Raw genomic sequence first — 22877 nt, 5'->3', positions numbered from 1 at the left:
TTTTGGGTTTTTTTTTTTTTTTTTGGTATGAGGAATCAAACTCACAACCTTGTGAGGCAGGTACGGTTTCACTGAGCTAAATCCCTGGTCCAGGACTGTGCTTTTAACGGCAAGATTTCATGGAGCTGCCACACGGAATGCCATTCTGTTCCCTGAACATACATACTCAGAGCCCAAGACTGGACTTTGTGGTACTTTAGATCCTTCTGCATTACATTCATCAAAGCAGAGCTCACACATTTCAGAACAGTGCTTGTAATCTCAGGTGTGTTTTCAGTCTGTGGGCTGCATATTGGTGACTGAGATGGAGTCAGATTCCCTTCTCTTGGTCTTCTCTTGGTCCAAAGGTCACAGGTTTTGTAGATGAGCATCAGGAGACTCTGTAATAATCAGGAGGAAAGGAAAGGAAGGGGATAGAGTGGGAATTTCCAAGGGCCTGTACTTGCAGAGATGAAAAGGTGAGGGAGACAATGACTGGAAAGTCACTGACCAGAAGCGGTGGCGGAGTCTGAGGGCTGGAGAATGACACTTCCTTTTGGGTAGCAGTGGTGACAGCAGTGGAAACTAAGTGCTCCGGAGAAATTATGGTCAGAACAGGGGTGCGGCTCCAAGACATCACCAGAGCACAGCGCTTCTAGGAACAGTTGGGAGTTCTTGTAGTTTTGGAAATACTGTGATGTCAGCCAGACTCCGGATCCAAGTATGGCATTCAGGTGACTGTTTAGCCTCCATCCATCCCAGACTTGAGAAATTGGAGTTATTTCATCCTTGACCTGAATACTACATCAGTTTGAAGTAATAAAACTGTTCTTTGTTTTGTTTTTTTTTGGTACCAGGGATCGAACTCAGGTCCTTGTACTTGCAAGGCAGGCACCGGAACCACTAAGCTAAATCTCCTCCTAAAGCTGTTCTTTCTTGTTTTTATTTCACTAAAATTGTATTCAACATCAGTGTTTTTGTTTAGTTTTCTATTTCTTAATAAAATGTCCTGGTTGACAGAGTTGTGCTGCCTCTCGGTGGGCAGAAGAGTTGCCTGGAGTGGGGATGTGATGACGGACGGCTATGGTGAGTCCCTCCCCTTGGCCAGACTTGGGTGCTTTTAGGCTGTCAGTCATGATTTTTAGTCTTTCTGTCAGCTTTTCAAATGTGTGTTGTGAGGGCTTCAAAGAAATGGATGAGAAGACAGAAGGACAGGTGACCAAGAACGTAAGGGAAGAGTCAAGGGAGCAGCCGTCCATCGTCAGCAGCAGATGCCTTTCCTCTTTGTGAAATGAGATGGAGCTGATTTGGACAGGAATAAATGAAGAACGGGCTTAGTGATGATGGGCGTCGTGGTGTTTGGATTCTGAACGTGTTCACCGAGTTGTCTTGCATTTTTAACCCTGCCCTTTGACCTTTGTCACTTCAGGTGCTGCTTGTGAGCAGTAGTCGCCACCCAGACCGATGGATCGTCCCTGGAGGAGGCATGGAGCCCGAGGAGGAGCCGGGGGTGGCAGCCGTCCGCGAGGTGTGTGAGGAGGTACGTGCTGAGAAGGCTGTCCTGTCACGCGGTTCTCCAGTCCATCCCTGCTCCCTGAGTGCACACGCGATCCCAGGAAGACAGTGTTTCATGCTTTCTGCATGCCTTCTTGGTGCAACTGTGATTGTTCATGACATGGGAGTGCTTAGCGGGCTCTCCCTGTAGGAAGAGGCTCACAGTGGGGGCCACATGTGAGGTACCTCATGGTCCTTTGTGGCTTCCCAGGGACCTCTCACAGCATGGCCCGTTGCCTGTGGAGAGGGTCCAGTATTGGTCGTAGGCAGTAAGAGGAGCTTACTGGGTCAGTATGATAGCTCATTCTAATTAACCTTGGAATGAAGAAGAGGAAGAGGCCCTTCTTTCCTGTGCTTCCTGACTTCTCGCCTCGGAAGTGGCCAAAGCAGTAGTTGTGTTACCTAGGCTGGTAATGGTACTGCTTAGGAAATAACAGCCTCTTCTTTATTTTTCCCCCCTGTTACTGGGGATCGAACTCGGGTCCTTGCACTTGCGAGGCAGGCTCCAGAACCACTGAGCTAAATCCCCAGCCCACAGCCTCTCCTTTTTACATGGAATCACTTGATGTCCAGGATACATGTATTGAGCTCCTGGGCCCGCAGGTGTATCTTACCAGATACTCGAGCATAAACAGAAGTCAAGTCATGGACCCTTAGTCCCTTATTTCAAGAGTTCAGGGGAAGACTGAAAATCGATTGCAATTTAAAAACCAAGGGGAAGGAATTGGTGTTTCTCCATCCTCTGTTGGTGCAACACCGCGCTCCGCTCCACTCAGGTTGGCAGACTTAGGACTTGTTTCTTGGTGGTGTACGATTTATCGTCCTCATGGACTGGCCCTAGCACCCACAGGTAGTTGTGGGTTTTTTGGTATAGGTAGTATTTTTAAAAACTATTTAAGATTGATTCTTGGGACATACAAAATAGCTCTTAGAACATCTCCAAGCTGTATTTCTTTGTCCAACTCTTGCTGAAGTCCCTCAGACCAACCCTACTGTGGAACACCTGAGGACTCTCTCCTTGCTCTGGACCCCTTCCTGCAGTCTCACCTGTACCTAGCATCCATAACTAGGCCATAACCTCTGCAGGCTCAGGTCTCATTTCCCACACAGAAGCCTCTCTTCTGGGCCTCATGTGCACCTCGGAGGGTGGAAAGCAGGTAACGGCTGTGTCTGGCACAGTGGCTGGGACAGGGCTGCACATGCTGAAGAAACGCCCAGAGTGCATATTCAGAGTAGCAGAAGCGATTCCGGGCGGAGAAGATGTGGCCGGCCCTTTAGTGGGCTGTGAGGAGGCTGCTGGGTAGAACCACCCCGAAGTGAGAGGGGCATAACGAAAAGCTCCTTGCCCTGGGAATCCCTGTGGTAGAGGCTGACACCTAGGGCCTAGTGCTGGCTCTAATCTCCTAACATAAAAGCTACTTCTATTATGATTTTAATTTTTTTATTCCTATATTTGATTAAAGATACTTGCTGTAACACTAGAAGAAGTGATCCTGTTAACAGACTAGGACCTTGGTCAGCCAGTACTATACCCGGCCCTGGAACCAGGCATGGCCAGAATTCTGCAGCGCCCCCAACGGGCGAGAGTGGGTGTGGGGCAGTTGCTGCAGTGCTGTCCACGGGAGGCTGTGTGTCAGTCCATTGTCACTGCGACAAACACCTGAGCACCCTCTGTGAGTCACTTGCTGCCTTCCACAGCTGCTTCCCCTCCACAGGGAGAAGCTTGCAGTCTGGGCTTTGGGGCCTGTGGTGAGTGCACCATGGTTGCAGACGCTCTCCATGCAGTGAGGAAGAGACCAGGCCCCACAGTCCCGCTGAAGGCCCTAGGGGACCTGAGCCTTTTGCACCAGGCCTCGCCTCTTAAAACTCACGCCACCTCTGGGCACTGAGCTGGGAACCAAGCCTGCGACACATGGGTCTTGGAGTGTTTACGGTCCTAGCTGTAGCAGTGGCTTCCTCCCCGGTCTCTAGTTCTTCCCAGCCGGTTTGTCTCGCTGCGTGTCCGGGTTGTAGCCGCCATCAGTGCTGCTCACCCGTGGCTCGTGCTGGACTCTGCATGTACGTCCTGTCAAGCGCCAGCTGATTCGGTCCCCTCAGCGCTAACACACAGCGAGTGTGAATGCAGTCGGTAAAGCCGTGGGTGGCCACGAAAGTGCCGCTGAGGCGGGTGCTTCCGGGCTGTCCAGAGTAGAGGTGATCCTTGGGTCCCTGTTAAGTGAGAGCAACGCGACAGGGTCACAGCAGCTGCCCAGTCCGGCCTACGGAGCTGGACGCTTGGGTCACAGAGGTGGGTGACTGTGGGTAACTGGGTGTGACACAGCAGCGGTTCCGCGCTCTTCCGCGGAGCAGGGCCTGCGCTGCACTCTTCACCTCTGCTCGGCCTCCTCTTCGTGTTTTCTCTGCCTTGTGCTGACTGTTTCTCAGTTTCCCTAGAGAGGCCCTGATTGGTTTGCCTAGTTACAGCCTCCTATAGGAGATCCCTGCGTCCCTGTGAGCCGAGCAGCCAGCTGGCTTCTGCTCCTTCTCTAGATGGCTGCCTTCCCCTGCATCCATTGCTTTTTCTCACTCTCTTGCTGTGCTGCTCAGATCAGTGAGGTCATTGCTATAAAAACAGACAACCTGTGAAGAAATGCCAGCGGCGGCTTTACCCAGAGTCCTGTAAATGGACAGCTGCAGCATGTTCCTGAGAGATGGAAGCAGAATGTATCACCATTTATGATGTGAAACCATTTGGTAGGGAAGAAATGTCTTGTTGGATGCAGTGGTACAAAACTGTCTCAGCTACTCGGGAGGCTGAGGCAGGAAGATTGCAAGTCGAGGTCAGCCTGGGCAATTTAGGGAGACCCTATCTCAAAATTTAAAAATCTTTAAAAAGGGCCGAGGGTGTAATTGCGTGGTAAAGCACCTCTACACTCAATCCCCAGTACAGAAAAGGAAGGGAGAAAGGCAGGGAGGGCCTTGAAGATGAGGTGTCTTGGGGGAGACGAGCTGTGGCCGTGCATTTGTTTAGACAGAGGAAGAGATAACAGTGCTTGTCTGCTCTCTGGGTGTCAGCTGTCCTAAAGCACCTGGCACGTGGTCGTTGTCTTCTTGATCCTCAGACCCTGTGCAGTAGGAACTGTTATTTTATAGGTGAGAAAAAAACTATGGTTCTATGAGATCAGTGGAACAAATTGTGTTCAGCCTGGTGTACTTAAGACTCACATTCACATCTGAATCCAGGGCCTCCTGTTTCAACACTCACTTTCCTAATGCTGTGCTTCCTGAAAGAGTGTCTGCCAGTGTTGATACAGTGGTTTTCTCTGGATTAGCTCATAGGTTATCATGTTCTCTGCTTTGAACATATATTTATATTATTACTGAAAAATTTTCTATTGAACATGAATGGAATAGGATTATTAGGCAGGCAGCTGATCATTGCATAATCCCACTACTCGGCTGCCATTAAATTCAGCTTGTTTAGCATGGCTTTATAAATCAAGCACATGAGTCAGGTGTGGTGGTGCATACCTGTAGTCATAGGCTGATGCAGGAAGATCTTGAATTTAAGGCCAGCCTGGGCAATTTAGTGACTTGGTGAGACCCTGTCTCAAATTTTATTTTCTCCAATACTGGGAATCAAACTCAGGACCTTGCACTTGCCAGGCAAGTGTGGTGTCACTGAGCTAAATCCCCAGCCTGCCAAATTTAAAATATTTTTAAAAGGATTGGAGAGGCAGCTCAGTGCAAAGGCCTGGGGTTCAGTGTGCAGTACTTAAAAAAATAAACCAAAACAAACAGCATACTGGCTGAGTTCATAAACATAAATCTGTTGCACTTAAACATTAGCAACCATACTTAAAAAGAGAGCTAAAATATTCTCCCTTTGTAAAAGCCGTAGCTCTCTATAGTCTAAATCCTACTATGGTACCAGCTCACTTTGTCCCAGGGCCTTCACAAGGGCAGCACAGGTGTATGAACCAGTCCCCCACGGTAGAAGGTACAGCACCTCATTGTGTGTTGAGAGCTCTTCCTTTTTGCTAGTGCAGTGGGAAAGATGAAGCCATAGCTGACAGAGAGAAGTTGGGTCTAGCACTGCCCAGTCTTCTGTTCCCATCGTATTTCCACCCCTCTCGCCTGTTATCTTCTTTCCCGTGTTCTCACGAAGATAGAGGGCATCCAGAAACAAACTGAGTAACATCGCACACGCATCTGATTAACCTGCAACCACGTAGACCCAGGTGTGGCACACCTGTGTCCTGGCGTCTGGGGCGCAAGAGCCAGGAGCACTGCACGTCCGATCCTTGGTGAGACCCTGTCTCAAATAAAATGTCCAAAGGGCTGGAGACACAGCTCAGAGTAAGGGCCTTGCCTGGCCTGCGCAGGGCCCTGGATGCCAACCACTGCCACAAGAGTAAAACAGTGCAGTGCACAGTGCCCACCCACACGCCCATGGCTCCCACACCTCGTCCTAGCTCCCTGCTGGCAGCTCCGCCATCACAGCACTGGATGGGACATGGCTTCAGGTTGTGATGTCTCTTGCTGTGCTCCCTCCCACCCTCCACATGCCACGGGACGTGAAGTAAGACTGTTGCAGTTGGGGAGAGTGTCCGTAATGTGGTGTCTTTGGCGTTTCTTTCTGTGGGAATCTTGAGCTCAGTGCTGCTTCTTGCCCTCTCCAGCCTTGCTAATCTGTCCCCTCTGAGTCTGTCAGGAGTCTTTGATAGGGCCGGGAATTTAGCTCAGTGGTTCTGCCACCTGCCTCACAAGTGCAAGGTCCCGAGTTCGATCTCAGGTACAAAAAAATAAATAAAATGAAAGAATCTGTTTCAGCCCTTCTCAGTCCATTACCATTTTCAAATGAGAATGTACACAGTGCCAGTGGGGCACGTGCCTGGAATCCCGCACTTTGGGAGGCTGAGGCAGGAGGTTCACAACTTCAGTCCCCACCTGGACACCATGGCAGGACCCTGTCTCAAAATAAAAATTTAAAAAAGGGATTGGGCTTTGGCTCAGTTTTAGAACTTTTCCTGGATTACATCCCCCGTAACACACATGCGCCCCAGATGCCATAATGAACTTTATTTTTAAAATCTGTACCTTCTTAGCCCGATTGCTTGGCCACGCCCTGCAGGAAAGTGGTTGTGCTGTTTTTACCTGGAGCCCAGAAGGCTCCAGATGGTGTCCAAGAACTGTCTCTAACAGGAAATCGGGATTGCATGCATCTTGTTATACAACAGCAGAATATTTAAAGTCTGTGACTGTTTGGTGGTAATTTAAGAAATTCTTCTTTTACCTTGCTACCTTCTTCTTTTTTTTTTTTTTTTTAATTCCAAAGATTCTTTTTTGGTTTGTTTTTTGAGATAGGGTCTCGCTGTGCAGCTCAGGCTGGCCCCAGACTCCCAGCCGTCCCCTACCTCTGGGGTTACAGGCATTGCCGCTATGACTGGCCCTGCTACCTTTCAGCTCATAAATATTGGGCTTTATTTGGAATGGAGGAAAAGTAAAGGTTCGGTGTGACTGTGTTGTATTTTCATCTTTCTTTTATTACTCATCCTGAGCAATTGTACCTGATCTTTTTCTTTCTTTCTTTCTTTCTTTTTTTTTTTTTTTTTTTTTTTTTTTTTTTCCGGTACCGGGGATCAAACTCAGGTCCTTGCACTTGTGCAGCAGGTGGCAGAACCAGTGAGCTAAATCCCTGGCCCTTCAAGCAGTTGCAAATAGAGGTGGTAGGTGAGATATCACAGAATTTATCAGGGAGATAACATGATTTTTTAAAACCCAGAACTAGCTGGGCACAGTGGTGTACGCCGGCAGTCCCAGCATGCCAGGAAGCTGTAGCAGAATTACAAATTCAAGCCCAGTGTAGACAACTTAGTAAAACCCTGTTAATAAGAAAAGGCTGAGGGGCACCAGAATTTAGCTCAGTGACACTGTGCCTGCCTCACAAGCGCAAGGTCCTAAATTCGATTCCTGATACCAAAAAAAAAAAAAAAGGCTGGGGATATAGCTCAGTGCAAAGGACCTGGGTTCAATTTCCAGTACCAGAGAAGCAAGGAAGGAGCTGGGCATGGTTCTACACACCTGTAATCCAAGCATTTGGAAGGCTGAGGCAGAACAGCCTGGGCTACATAGTCAGTTCAAGGCCAGCTTGAACTCCCCCCAAATAAAAGGAGAAAAGAAGGATTATACATGCATAAAAAAATTTTTTTTCAAACCAGGGATCAAATGTGGGACCTTGTACTTGTAAAGCAGGCAGCAGAATCACTAAGCTAAATCCCCTGCCCCATACATAAAATATTATACATATATAACCCTATAACCTTAACCAGGAATCATGTCTATGAAAATACATATACATGTGTGTGTGTGTGTGTGTGTATAATTTAGTAGCAAAACTTTAAAATATGAACACTGTAAAAGAAACCCCTGACAACCACCCCCTACCCCGGCAGTACTGAGTATTAAACCTAGGGCCTTTACACTGATCTGCATCCTCTACTCGTTTTTTAATTTGAGAAAGGGTCTTGATAAGTTGTCCAGGCCCGGTTCCATCTTGTGGTCCTCCTGCTTCATTCCCCCAGAGTGCTGGGATTACAAGCACGCACCACCATGCCCATCTAGAATTTTTCAGTAGATTTGACATTTTTCAGAATAAAATGTTCAAAAGAATATAGGCATGAATATTAATTATATGCAAACTATACTGAAAATCTTGAGCTGGAAACTATGAAGTACAGTGATACAGTGGGTGCCCCTCTCCCTAAGTCACTCATGCATGATCAGTCTGTTGACCATGCTCCTGCGTGGCGTCTGTGGGATTGGAGCTATGTCCCCGCTGTGGACTGTCAGGACTTAGTAAAAACACACATTTTTTACTCCTCTGTTCACAACATTGCATAAGAATCCATGCTATGCATTACCAACTCCATGATAAACGTAATCCTTATGTACTACAAACATGCACTATTAAAATTTTTTTTAATTAAGAACATTAAAAACAAAATGCATCGAGACCAGCCTGGGCTACATAGTGATTTCCAGGCCAGTCTCAACTACATAGTGAGGCCCTGTCTCAAAAAAACCAACCAACCAAAAAGCAACAAAAAAGAACCCCACAAAATGCATTGCAGGCTGGAAATTTAGCTCAGTGGTTCCACTGCCTGCCTCCCAAGCTCAAAGTCCCAAGTTGGATCCCTGGTACCATACCAGCCCTGTCCCTGCTGCCTGGGACCCCTGGGATTTTCACCTTACTCCATTTGGTGGAAGCAGTCGTGACTTTCTAGCCTGATGTATAAGTGGTCATTTCCTTGTATAATATGTAGTTTTTCAGACAGGTTCTTATCATGTAGTTTGGGCAGGCCTTAAACTCTGTGTAGCCCATGCTGGCCTCGAATTTAAATTAAAACAGTCGTCCTGCCTCAGCCTCCCAAGTGCTGGGATTACAGGCATGTGACCCCACACCCAGCTCTATAGTATTTATATTTAGTGTGGCTATTTTAAAAACAAAAAAGTAAAAAATAAAATTTTAAGTTTTTCATAGCGCGCATAACATTCTGATGTATTTTTTCCCTTGTATGGCTCTGCTGTCACCTTCTACTGTCCCAGCCTTTGCAGTCCTTCAGCTCTTCTGTCCCAGAAGGGCCAGTCTCTCCTCTGACACAAGCGTGGACTCACTGTGTCTCCTGGCTTCCTTGCCCCTTAGTTCCCTCACCCCAGCATCTTCTCCTGCAGGCATCTGCTGAGAAGGGCTCTTTGTGTGCACAGAGGAGTGTGCACTGGACATTTGTCACCGCCTCATTGGTGAGAGCAAATATTAGCGCGATGCAAGTGCTCATCGTGGGACGGGGGTGGGTCACAGCCGGTCCTGTTACCTGTTACCATCACCTAGGGCCTTCAGCATAGCACAGGAAGCTGCCTGTTCTCATGTGGAGAGCCCTCTGGTAGGGAGCTACCTAAGATGGCAAGTGTGGTCCCTGTTGAGTAAGAGAAAGTCTCCTGAAACACAGGCCTGCTCGTGTTTCTGTGAGTGCATGGGGTGGCATTGGAGGGGAACCGCCCAGCTGCTTTGAGCATGGCCAGTGGGAGGGCGAGGAAGTCTACAAAAACCTTTGCTTTAAAAATTCTCTCTTTTTTTTTTTTTCTTTTTAGTTTTTAACTGCCCCAGAGTTTGGCCAAAGTAGGAATTCAATAAACAGTTGTAAAAATGAGTAAAGTACTTAGTGATATAGCCACCTTTCCTTCCCCAAGGAATTCTAAGGGAATGATTTTGAGCTTTGTTTCTGTTGTAATATTTTCAGCTTTGAAACCCTGATCTTGCTATTTTTAGAGGTTTTCTTTACATAGAATATTTGGTGGAGGAAAAGTTACTGGGAAAAGGAGTGGTTCACGTTCAGATCACTGAGACAGCTATTTCCAGGGGACTAGGTTTTGTTTTGTTTTGTTTTGGTACCGGAGATCGAACTCAGGCCCTTGTGCTTGCAAGGCAAGTAGTGAAACCACTTAGCTAAATTCCTGGCCCTAGACTAGGTTAATTTTTAAAAGGATAAAGAATGAATTCTGTGATCCATGAAGAACCATCAGATATGCTCAGTAGCTGAGAATTGAAGAGTACTGGTGGTGTGTATATTATGTGGTCCCTTTTGTTGGTGATGCTGGCATTCATGAATTTAGAACTGTCTAGTTATGTCGCTACCTACCAAGTTAAAGTAAGAGTGATCATTTGCTTTCTCATGCCTCCTGTGAGACGTGGATTCACACAAGGCGCAAGCCTCCTGCGTTATCTCTGGGCCCAGAGGAAGCATCAGAGGCTGGAACAGAGAACTGTCGGGGAGGAGTAGCTTGAATAACCTCTTTTGGTGGTGGTGGTGCTGGGCCTCAGGACTTTCACACTGAGCTGCATCCTGTACCCCACAACCCGCCGGGCTGGGTCTCCCAGGTTGGGCTTGAGCTTGGGATCTTCTGGGGCGTGTGCCATCACACCAGATTTTGAGTGATTTTTTTTCTAGTAGGTTTCCAAGGCCCTAACTTTATTGATGTTTCTCCTGAACCTTGTTACCTTTGCTGACTTCACCCTCCTCTTTACCTTAGGGTTGCCCTGGCGTCCTGTGCCATTTCTTTTCTTATCTGCCTCTTAAATCTTTTCACTCAGCTTGGCTGTGTTGTCACACATCACTGAATGCCACCCATTGATGAACAGTTAATTCAGTGGGTCCCGTTGGAGAGTACGGTACTATATTTGAACTCGGTTTTGTTGGAACTCTGAATAGAGGTTGAATTACTGGGACAGGAGCCAGTTGCCTTCTGCTAACTGTGTGGAGTCCAGAAGTCTTCCAGAGCAGTTGCATTTGCTCTCCCATCCAGCTCCACATTCCGGGAAAGGATTGTAGTCATAGGGAAAACATCCGCAGCTCACTTTCCACTGAACTCCAGTACAGCCCACAGTGGCTTCGGCACATACGAAATGCAGTCCTTTCCCCTAGAGTCTGTGCTCATCAAACTGCTGAACGCACCGGCCCCTAGGCAGGCCTGCCTTGGCTGGCTAACTTGCCACTTACAGCCTGCTGCTCACTGAGCGACTTCACAGGGCCCAGCTGCCTGCTGCGGAGTTCTCCACACAGGAAGTAAATGTGGGGAAAAGCTATTTCCAGGCTAAGTCGCAGTCAGTACAACTTGCTTATAATTAAACTTAACTCACTAATAGATGTGGACTAAAGAGAAAATAAGACTTCAGAACTATATTTTGGGTTTTTTTTTTTTTTAATGTTGTTTTCAAACATAGTAATCCTAGATGACCAAGAATGAGCAATAGAAAAATATATGTCAGGGCTGGGTATTTAACTCAGTGGTTCCACTGCCTTCCTTGAAAGCACAAGGTCCCAGGTTCAATCCCTGGTACCCCCCCAAAAAAGAAAAATACACATCAGGCAGATACTGATGAAAAGAAAAATGAGATAGTAATTATAAGATCAGACAAAGCAGAATTTAAGATTAAAACATTTAAAGAAATAAGAATGACATTTCATATTAATAAAAGGAGCACGCAGCCTGCCAAGACGGTGTAGCTGTCATGAACGTGGTGTGCACCTAGTAAGTCTTTGTCTACGTAAAGCAAAACTTGACGGGAAAAGAACAAATCAGCAGCAAACTGAAGACTTTAAAACATCTCATTTAAATTGGGCAAGGTGGCGCACACCTGTAATCCCAGCACTCAGAAGGCTGAGGCAGGAGGATCACTGCAAGTTCAAGGTCAGCCTGGGCTGCACAGTGAGTTCAGGACCAGTCTGAACCACATAGTGAGATCCTGTCTCAAAAATAAAAATTTAAAGAAAATCTAATTTAAAACTTACAGAGAAAGGCAAACTAAGAAAAATAGAGTGGTTAAATAACAACATTTATAAGATTGAGCAGATAGCTATATTAGGAGATAGCCTTGCACCCCACGAAGAATAGATAGTTTCCAAGCATACACAGAAGGGTTATAAAAATTATGTTAAATCATAAAGAAATATTAAATGCTCCAGAGCATCAGTGTCACAGGCTGTTTATACACCAGTAAAATGCCACTAAATTAGAAATCAGCAACAGAGCCAGCTTGAAAAGGGAGAAACGTATTTGGAAACAAAAAGATGTTCGGAGCACTCCATGAGCGAAAGCACAGATTGTAACAGAAACTAGACGGTGAGAAGAGCCAAGCAGCGGTGAGAGCGCCCAGCCACCGTTGTAGCTCACGGACTCAGCGTGGTCCGTTCTTTGAAGCCAAGGTATGATATTAGAGAGCAAAACAGACAGCTGCTCCTGCTGGCCAGCACTCTGGAAGGCGGAGGCCAGAGGGTCACAAGTTCGAGCCCAGGCTCGGCTTAGCAGGATCCCAAGGCAAAATGGACATTAGGGAAGATAGGCGGTCAGTTCAAGAAGCTAGAAAAAGCAGGACTCGGCAAAGAGAATAAGGCATGGAAGTAACAAGGGAAGGGACAGAAATTAATAGGAAAAATAAAAGCAATCGACAAAATCAAAAGTAAACTATTTAATAAGGCAGTCAGGCCTCTGGCAGGACCAATAAAGAAAATAAAAGAGAGCGGTGCTTCAGGAAGTCTCGCGGATCTGTCTCTGGCTTCAGCAGTGTTGGGACGGAATAGACCCGGGAACGCCCTCTTTTTCATCCTCCATTCACTTCCAGTTACAAATTTCGGGACCATTGCCTTGCCTGTCTCTTCCCGAACCGGCCAACACCATTCTTTTGTGGGTAGCTCCTCGGTGCTGACCAGCCGTGACTTCTCAGATTCGCCAGGATTATTCCGCTGCTGTCCACGGCCTGGTGAGTCCGCGCCTGCAGGCCTCCGCCAACCAGCCTCTCTCTGGGCTGCTACTTCGACCATGAGGATGTGGCTCCGGTGGACGTGGGCCAAGGAGAAACGTGAGGGCACTGAGTATCTCTTCAAGATGCAAACCAGTGCGGTGGCCGAGTGCCTTTCCGGGACGTGCAGAAACCTTTTGAAGACGAGTGGGGCAAAACCCTGGACACTGTGGAAGCTGCTCTGGCCCTGCAGAAGAACCTGAACCAAGCTCTTCTGGATCTTCGTGCCTTGGGCTCTGCCAAGACAGACCCCATCTCTGCGATTTCCCGGAGAGCCGCTTTCCAGATGAGCAGGTGAAGCTCAGCGAGAAGATGGGCGGCCGCCTCACTCAGCTCCGCAGGCTGGGCTGGGCGAGAACCTCTTCCAAAGGCTCGCCCTCAAGCACAGCTAGGAGGCCCCGGAGCCAGCGGGTCTGAGGGGCTTCTGCTCACCCAGCATCTGGGCTGTGGCCTAACCCTCTCCCTCCAGCCACTAGGCAGCTTTTTCACTGCCCAAATCTTGGACCGAAAGAAAATAAAGCCTTTCTCAGCAAAGAAAATAAAAGAGATGGAACAAATAACAACAACAACAAAAAAAGAAAATCACTGTAGTTTTAAGTTATAAGAATGATACAGGGCTACAATTTATTTGAAAACTTTGATGAAAGTTTTCTAGACTGAAATTGCCCTAATCTACTTTAAAAAAAAAAAAAAAGGTCAACTTGGAGCCGGGCGCATGCCTGTAATCCTAGCACTCCCAAGGCCGAGGCAGGAGGATTGCTACGAGTTTGCAGCTATATGGCAAGACCTTCTCAAAATTAAAAAAGGAAAAAATAGGGCCAGGGATTTAGCTCCATGGTTCTGCCGCCTGTCTCGCAAGCGCAAGGACCCAAGTTTGATCCCGGTACCAAAACAAAGGTAAGAAATAGTCAACCTATATATAAGATCATTAGTTCTTAAAACATTAGTAATCACTCCATCCCTGCCAAAAATGGCAAGATCAGACTGAGTAAATTTTACCAAATTTCAAAATATATTCCTGTTTGGGGCAGGAGTGCAGACACACCCTACCTGCAGACCTAATCCAGTGCTAGATGAATACCTGACCGAGAGCCACTCCTACGCGGTAGCCTCTCATTCTCGCGTCTGAGGCCAGGGAGGGTGCAGCCCTGATAGATGAAGGGTCCCATCAGCAGATGTCTAATAAAACCATTAGCAAGCACCACATTTTTGAAATTTTCAAAGCATTCCTGTTACAGGAAGGAATAAATCGTTATACCTGCCGTAATGCTGCTGGGATCCTAGCCACTGCAGTTAAAAAAAATAAACATAGAGGGCTAGGGAATAGCTCAGCGGTTCGGTGGCCTGCCTTGCAAGCGCAGGGACCCTAGTTAAATCCCCAGTACCAAAAAAAAGAAAAATAAACATAGAGTACAAATATTCATGTGTACTAATCCCAGTACTTGGAAGGCTGAGGCAGGAGAACCACAAGTTCAAGCCCAACCCAGGCACTTTAGCAAGTTTGAGGCCAGCTTGGACTGCATAGTGAGACCCTGTCTCAAAAAACACTAGATAGGTAAATAAGCCCCATGGTTTCACCACACGGCCTCGGCTGGCTTCCTGTTCTTGTCTTGGTTGCACGGCGCCCCACATCTATCCTGGGCTCCCTGTATGGTGCCTGCAGGAATTGTTCCCAGGCTCCTTCGGGACTGGGCTTACTGCTTTAGCAGGGAACTTTGATTCTGTGCCAGTTTCCTTAGATGCTGAGGGTTATTTTGGGATTTAGTCTTCTTCGAGCTTTCAGCTGCAAATAATGGCCTGGCTAAGGTGGCTCTGGTCCCCCCGTGAAGTCCAGAATTGGCCGCATCACCTGTGGGTCACTGCTCTGCCTTGTCACAAGATGCCTGCAGCAGCTCTGGGTTTCAGGGCCCCACTGACCAGCAAGGAGGCACAGGCTTTCTTTTCGCGCAGCCTCTTGTCCTGGTGAGAGATCTTCCCTGCAGGCCTCCCAGACTCAGCCCCCTGAGAGCCATGGGCTGCACTGGCTCACGCCACCCTGGCCCACACTTGCACAGGGCCTGGCCTTCTGGTGGCCAGGAGGCCAGGGGCACCCAGAGGCGAAACGGCACCGCGCCTGTGGGAACATGAGGTTTCAGAGGGAAACGTGGTCTTGTGCCGTGGTGGGAGGAGGTCCTGGCGGAGCTGAGTCCCCACTGCCTCCCTGCTCAGCCCACCTCACCGCTTTCCAGAAGGCATTTCATTCCGGGCGATAAAGCTCCCCCAGGAAATAGGTGCTCCTGGTTTTTTCTTCTGTCAAATTGGCAGCTGCTTAGTTACATGGCTTTTGTTAACTGAGTGCTGGAATTGGTACTGCATTCTGAGATTCAAGGGTTCACTCACGCTCTTGGTTGAATGATGACAATAGATTATCTTATTTTGAGTTGTCACTGTTAGTTTTAAAATAGGCTCCTCCAGTGCTCACAGCACATATACTAAAATAGCCACCTCCAAATTAGGGGCTGTTTTTGACACAAAAATTGAAATTGTAACTGCTTTCATGTGATTTGAGAAAAATGGGTCCATTACAGCACCTTGACCTGACCAAACCAAGCCTCCATATACCCTGCATCTAACCGCCCCAGATCGGAACCAGATACAGGTCAGATGTGGCCTTGACACCTCTCTGGCCAGTGTGCAGGCATCATGTGAGAGATAAAAATAACCCACTCTCAGACTGCTGGGGCAACATTTCAGAGAAATGAGGAAATGAGGTTGGACTCTGGGTCTGGGAGAATTGTGAAAAGTAAGGTAGTTTAGGGGGACACTGTCTCGGAGGACCCTGCCTGTGAGGAATCTTCCACTTCCTGTCACGGACTAAACTGATCTCTCTTCCCTCCCCTCTCCTCCCCTCTGCTTTCTTGTGCTGGGATGGAACCCAGGGCTGTGCACATGCAAGCCAGTACTGAACCACCACACCGCTCCCAGCCCCTAAATCCTTGTCACAGTTGTCCTCTTCCTGAGACAATGGCTAGATCTCAGCTCTAGAAACTATTAAACTTTGGAATCTTTTTCTGCTTTTTTCTTGTAAAATTGTTGGTGGGACCACTTTAAATTAGTATTAGTCTAAAATCTGAAGAAGGCTCAGGACAAATTTGTACAAGTTGAAGGTTAATTAAGATGAAAGTAGTTGGGCATGGTGGCGCACGCCTGTAATCCCAGCACTCGGGAGGCTGAGGCAGGAGGATCGCTGTGAGTTCAAGACCAGCCTCGACTACGTAGTGAGTTCCAGGTCAGTCTCAACTACATAGTGAGACCCTGTCTCACAAAACCAAAAAAAAAGAACACAGCTATTTCATACTGGAAGGTGCTTTTATATTTTCTCCAATTGCTCTGACAGTGAATCATATATATTGTTAAATGCAGAAATTACTGTTAAACAAAAACTTTGTTATATTGACTTGTAATAATAGTAAATAATTTGTTCCCTTGAAGTTTGGAAGATGTGTGTTTCTCTGAACACTGAGGTACATCCTCAGCTCTTTGTAAGTCTGATCGTTGATTAGTTGATGGAGACAGGGTCTGGATAAATTGCCCAAGCAAGGCTCAAGCTTTTATTCCTCCTGTCTCAGCCTCCCAGAGTGAGGGATTACAGGCGTGCGCCACCATGCCCAGGTAAACTTGATTTCTCTAAGGAAAAAGAATCTAGTTGGACAGTAGCTGCTAAAGGGAATGTTCTCTCCACCTTTCAGAACAGAAAGGTGAGTGGTAGCCTCTCCAGATTGCTCTTTTGCTTCACTCCCCGCCTGGCTCGCAGCCCTAGGCTGGTAACACAGCCTTTGGAGGCCACTGTTCAGCTGCCTGGATCTAGCAGCGAGCTGGCTCTCCAGCCCTTCTGCTTTTCCCTTGTTCGGGCAGGCAGTTTATGTTGGTTAATTTATGAGATGAAAGCTCGCTAGTTTTGGTTGGCTTCAAAGGGCAATTATTTCTAAAAATGTAAGAGGGCAGGGGATTTAACTCAGTGGTGCCACTGCCTGCCTCACAAACACAAGGACCCGAGTTCAATCCCTGGTACAAGAGAAAAAAAAAAAGAGAGAGGAGCAATTTAAGAAAAGATAGACATTTCTGTTCAAGGAGACCAAAAGCCACATGGGTGGATGGATATAATGAACGGGTGTAAAACAGTAGAGAAAGCTGGCATGTTGGTGAGAGAGAAACAAGATTCCTTGGCGGATAGTTAGCAGATACTAATTTCAAAATAGTGTATGTCTTCTAGGGGCCCAGGCCTTTAAATCAGTGCCTGTTGTTTCTGCTATTAAATGTCTCAAGAGTTTTAGAGCTAGGTGCACGCCTATAATCCCAGCATTTGGGAGGCTGAGGTGGGAGAATTGCTGTGAGTTCAAGGCCAGTCTGGATTACATGGTGGGACCTTTTCTCAAATAAAAAGAGGTGGGGTGGCTGGGGATGTAGCTCAGCAGCACCCTACCTGTCTGAAAAGCTCAGAGACAGCCAATTAGTTGAGTGTGTGCCTTTTTTTTCTTTTTTTTTTTTTTTTTTTTTGGTACCAGGGATTAAACTCAGGTCCTTGTGCTTACAAGGCAGGCAGGTGGTGGAACCACTGAGCTAAATTCCTGGCCCTGTACTGCACCTGTCTGGCAAGCACAAGGTCCTGAGTTCAATTCCTGAAATTGAAAAAAGAGTTTTAGAATACTTTTGAAAACTTTGTTCATTCTTTATAAACTTACTGAGTACTGTGTTTCAAAGTATTTCACCTTGATTTTTAATTTATTACACAAATAACATGGCAGTCATAATGTAATGTGGCTGGGCGTGGTGGTGCACGCCTGTAATCCCAGCACTCGGGAGGCTGAGGCAGGAGGTTTGCTGTGAGTTCGAGACCAGCCTGGGCTACATAGTGAGTTTCAGGTCAGTCTCAACTACATAGTGAGACCCTGTCTCAAAAAACAAAAACAAACAAACAAAATAATAATATAATGTGAATTCTAGCATTACCTAGGATAGGAAAGCACTTTTAGGGGTTTTTCTGTCCCTCGCTTCTCGTTCCTTCTGCCCCCACCAAATACACATAAATATATACAACACATGCAGCAGGTGCCAAAAAGACATAGCCTGGCCCAAAAGGGAGGTGAATCAGGAACGAAACAGAATTGCATACGGCTGGCAGTGGGTGGCCTGCGGTCGGCCCTTGGGAGTCAGGGGACCCGGTCCCTCCTGACGCGTGGTTGGGAGCAAGCGGAAGGTCGTGGGAGCGGAGGCTGTGTGAAGGCCTGGGCCCAGGGGTGCTGAGCGTGCGGCACCGCCCTGCCCGTGGTGCCCCTCTGACGGCCCCGTCCATCCCGGCTGGGCACAAGAGAGGCCCAGACCCGAGCGTGGACTGCACATCCACCCTGGCCGACAGGCCCACGCGGGGCCTGCACTCCACAGGCTCAGAGAGTAAGGGAAGAGCTGAACGGAAGCCACGCTGTCTGCCCCCAGGGCTGGGTAAAAACCAGTAGATATGAAGAGAACGGGAGAGAGGCCAGCTTGGATATACTTGGAAATTAGTGAAGGGCATAGACTGGAAATTCATTTGTGATGTATCAGAAAGACACAAAAAATGGGAAATGGTGTTGGAAGATAGAAAGTGCGAATATTAAGGGCATCGGGTGTGGGGACGCACGCCTGCCACCCCAGCGCATGACTACGGGGCACCCTCGCACTGCGGTGCTGTCCCTGGACGCTGCCCTGCGGGCTGCTCCCGCTCCTCCACCTCTTCCTTCTCGCCTGTCCTTCTGCGTGGCACCCACGCTGTCTGCCGTTCACATTGGCTGGGGCGTGTGTGTGTTGCACGAGAGAATAAACGAAGCAGTTAACAGCAAAAGCCATTTTTTGCGCAGCTTCTTTGGTCCCAGTTGGTGGCCCCCCTCTGGCGAACTTTGGACGGGGCGCTCGCTCCCGGAGCCCGCTGTGCCCAGCCTGGCCGTTGCCCCACAGGGCCTCAGTCCACTCAAGCTGTATCTTGATTCTCATTTCCTCTTCAAAAGACTGCTGGGAAGACTTAACAACATAACGAGATCAGTATGTTCATTTTTCTTCTTACCTTTTCAGGCTGGAGTAAAAGGGACTCTGGGAAGATTAGTCGGAGTCTTTGAGGTAAGTCTCACTGTCGCTAGTCCGTGTCTAGTCTAACCACATCCTTCCGATCTGGGTGAGGCCCCTGCATTTCACCCAGTTGACAGCAGAGCAGCACAGCAGCGAGTAGCCGTTCCTCCTCCTTAGTCTCCCGGCCTCTTTTCCTCCGCACAAGTGCAGTTGCTCACCCTGTCTTCCCGTCTTCCTCCTTTCGACGGGGGAGAGGGTGGTTGTGCAGGGGAGAACGGGAGGTAAGTAGCCGCGGGCTGGAGGCCTCCGAGGGCCGGGGTGGCCAGCGACACTGCCTCAGTCTGGCTCTGCATCGCCGGTGGAGGGGACTTTTTCTTGAGAAGTCAAAACATTGCTGGGAAGCTGTCGATAGGGAAAGGAGAAGGAAAAGTGAGTGTGGAGCCTGGGTTTGAAAAGCCAGCCCAAGGCCAGGGTTTTCCAGTAGTGGAACTAAGAGGCCAGCACAGGCTCCCTGGACATGCGCACAAGTGTGTCTGACTCTCCTGCCCTCTCTTGCCCTCAGAACCAGGAGAGGAAGCACAGGACGTACGTGTACGTGCTCATTGTCACAGAAGTGCTGGAGGACTGGGAAGACTCGGTTAACATTGGTGAGTTGGCCACTGCCAGCCCTGGCCAGAAGCGGGGGTCCTGCTGAGGACGAGGAGGGACAGCAGGGCATGCCTAGGAAGCTAAGCGCCTTCTTTGAACCTGAGAAAGTATTTGGAAATGTCTAAAATGAGGCTGAAGCGGGCCCATGGGAATTAGCAACGATTCCTCCCCATGGGGCTGATTCTCTGTACCTGAAGCAGGAACTGGGTGGGCCCGACAGTGGAGCTGGGCCTTGTCCTTGCTTCTTGTGACACTTAGCCATGCTGTGGCCTTGAGTATAGCTCAGTGGTGCAGCACTTGCCTGGCATACATGAGGCCCCGTGCTCTGTGCGCAGCACTGGGGGACACGGGCGTGATGGCACATGCTGGAACCCTAATATTCTGGGAGGCTGAGGCAGGAGGATTTCAGGTTGCATCCCAGCCCGGGCAATTTAACAAGACTGTGTCTCCAAAAAAAAAAAAAGTATCAGGTTGGGGATTTAGCTCAGTGGTTCCACTGCCTGCCTCACAAGCACAAGGAACTGAATTCAGTCCTCAGTACTAAAAAAAAAAAAAAAAAAAAAGTGTATTTATGTGTACAGATGATGTAGCTGAGTGCACAGGTCCTGGGCTCAACCCTGGTGCTGTAAGGAAAAAGTCCTTCCTATGTGAGTGAAAACTTGATTTGATGGATGAGCCCTCAGCAGTTGTCCATGGATGTGGAGGGACAGGAAGTGGCCACCAGATTTGTCATCATCTCCTGCAGGGCCCTTGCTGTCTCCCTCGAAGCCGTTTCTTTGACCTCTCAGATCTTTGAGCTGTTGGCTGAGGTGGTGTAGTTGGCTTGGTGTAACCTTTTACCCTAAGGAAAGTGCTTTCTGGGAGAGTGTGATGTTAGCATGGCTTCTGCTTCTAGACTGGCAAGTGGGCAGCGTTCCCTCACCAGACCTTTCCGTTATTGCTGCTTTGTCCTCGTCCCTGTGCCCCACGTGTTCTTAAGCTGGCTCTTGGTGCCATTGGTGCCGAGGGCTCGGTGCCCGCTGGCGATGCCGTGCCTGCGTCAATGAGCCCAGCGCAGCAATGTTGGCACCAGTGCTGGGCCTGGAAAGGGACAGGGGTAGCGACGTGGCCCTGGCCACCCGAGTTTTAAGTTTCCATGCTGCTCTGTCAGCACCACATGGCATCATCTCTGAGGTGAGTGGTGAGCCCCTGGCCTTCTCACCTGCTGCCCCTTGCCAAGTGTGTAGTCAACACAGTGAGTCCCCTCATGAATGTCACGGCGGGGAGACACGGCGCAGAGCAGAGCTGTGCAGGGGCGAGCCTGGGGCGCAGTGTTCGTAAAGGCAGCGCAGGGCCCCAAGTCACCTGTGCACCAGCAGAGCCACATTACAACAGGATGTGGGGCCGGGTATTGGCTGAGGCAGGAGGGTTGTGGGTTCAGGGCCAGCCCAAGTACCTGAGCAAGACTGTCTCAAAGTTTCAGGTAAAAGGGCTAAGGAGGTAGCTGGGTCAAGCCTCATACTGGGGGAAAAAAGGAGCCGAAATTTTGGAAACTAAGACAGCTGTGCCCCAATGCCAGTTTTCACCTCTGTAGTTGGCAGCAAGGAAGAAAAGGCAGTGGTGTCATTCAGGTTGTGAGAGATGCATTCCAGCTTTGGTGAGCAGAACGGCCTTTCTGGAAAACAGTTCCGATGCTTTATCATGGTGGGCCTTACCCTCAGATTCTTTCCCTGGGACATGAACCACTTAACAGTACAATTATTTACATACAGGATGACCAAAAATTGTGTGTTTTTATAAGATAGTATAAGAGGAAATATAAAAGTGACAATTTATCACATTTTTTCAGTACAACATTAACTGTTGAGGAGGGTGTGGTGGCACATGCCTGTGATCCCAGCGCTTGGGAGGCTGAGGCAGGAGGATCGCTGCAAATTCACAGCCAGCCTGCAATACATAGCAAGGCCCTGTCTCAAAAAACCAAAAAAAAGGTCAGGCGTGGTAGCGCACACCTGTAATCCCAGCACTCAGGAGGCTGAGGCAGGAGGATCACTGTGAGTTGGAGACCAGCCTGGGCTACATAGTGAGTTCCAGGTCAGTCTCAACTACAGAGTGAGACCCTGTCTCAAAAAACAAAAAGAAAAGAAAAAGGAAATTATATATGTATAAACTACATATTTTAAAAATATTGAGAAATACCGCTTTAATGTTTTTGTGCACATTTTCTCAAAACTTGTAGGCTGGGAAACATCTTCATTGCTTCCACTTGTACTGTTGTCTTTTCTCCGCCCTCACAGGAAGGAAAAGGGAGTGGTTTAAGATAGAAGAGGCTGTAAAAGTGCTGCAGTGTCACAAACCTGTGCAGGCGTCGTACTTTGAAACGCTGAGGCAAGGCTACTCTGCCAACAACGGCACCCCGCTTGTGGCCGCCACGTACTCGGTCTCCCCTCAGAGCTCCATGCCGGGCATCAGATGACTGCAGACTCCCGGGAGCCAAGGAGTGGGGAACCAGACTGACGCGCAGACCCCACCCTGGCTCTTCCCTTCCTGTGGCCCGGTGGGCAGAGGGCCTCCCGCTTGGTGTTGGGGCGGGGTGGGGCTGGGTGTGTAACCTGTGTCTTCTGTGCATGATCCTTCCTTCAACCCTCCGGAGAGAGGCAGGCGGCGCCCCTGGCTCTCCAGTGCTCCTGTGTCTCACCCAGCCCTGGCCAGACCCCAGTGTGAGCAGAACCTTTTCAAGAATCTGTCCTGTGATGTGCCGTGCAGTCCAGGAGTCGGGCACTTTTACCGCAGGACACGTTTATCTACATGTTATATCCTGGACATATAATATGTAAATAAATGACCTTTAGCAAGAGGAATTTAACTGTTTAATATTTGAAGGTTTTTTGTTTCTTTAATTCAGAGCGTTTCTCGTGTGGAGACCCTCGTGACTGATTTTCATTTCTGATTTTGACGCTGGCGGCTAGGCCAGTTCCCTGTCCTCTGTCCCGCATGGACTGTAGCTTCAGTGCTCCCGGGACTCACGGCCTTCTCTGCAAGCTGTGTTTCCACGCCAGGAAAGCGATGGGAAGAACCTGTTTTCTTTATTACCAAGCCAGGAGCGATGGCCGCGGCCCAGACCTGACGAGACAGTGGTGGAAACTGGACTGTGCCCTGCGTGTGCACGGTGGGCTTGAACTGGATTCCTGGATTGCTGGGCGCCGTCTCTGCCCTCCGCCCTGTGGGACCCTTTCCGGGATGCTCCTGATCGCCGCCCGGCCTCCCGCTGTCCTCTCGCCGCCGCTGCCGTCCGTGCCGGTGC

At 48.7% G+C, this 22877-nt stretch overlaps 1 protein-coding gene across 3 annotated transcripts in view; it reads left to right on the top strand.

The window, feature by feature from the left end:
* The window catches only part of LOC104849039 (diphosphoinositol polyphosphate phosphohydrolase 1), a 54985-nt gene extending 32114 nt beyond the window's left edge, over positions 1-22871 (top strand). For 2 of the 3 annotated variants that reach the window (XM_010605309.1, XM_010605308.1), the window contains exons 2-5: positions 1409-1519; positions 18953-18997; positions 19509-19593; positions 21871-22871. In XM_010605309.1, coding sequence (XP_010603611.1) covers positions 1409-1519; positions 18953-18997; positions 19509-19593; positions 21871-22049 — 420 coding nt within the window. In that variant the 3' untranslated portion in view covers positions 22050-22871. Of the gene's footprint in view, positions 1-1046; positions 1066-1408; positions 1520-18952; positions 18998-19508; positions 19594-21870 lie in introns of those variants that run through there. The other variant, XM_010605310.2, reaches the window with a different exon arrangement.
* The last annotated feature ends 6 nt before the right edge of the window (positions 22872-22877 follow it).

This window comes from Fukomys damarensis, unplaced genomic scaffold (assembly GCF_012274545.1).
Source record: "Fukomys damarensis isolate Sample0158 unplaced genomic scaffold, DMR_v1.0_HiC HiC_scaffold_20, whole genome shotgun sequence".
NCBI lineage: Eukaryota > Metazoa > Chordata > Mammalia > Rodentia > Bathyergidae > Fukomys > Fukomys damarensis.
Note: the sequence above shows the minus strand (reverse complement) of the source record. Positions and strands in the feature narration are given on the sequence as shown.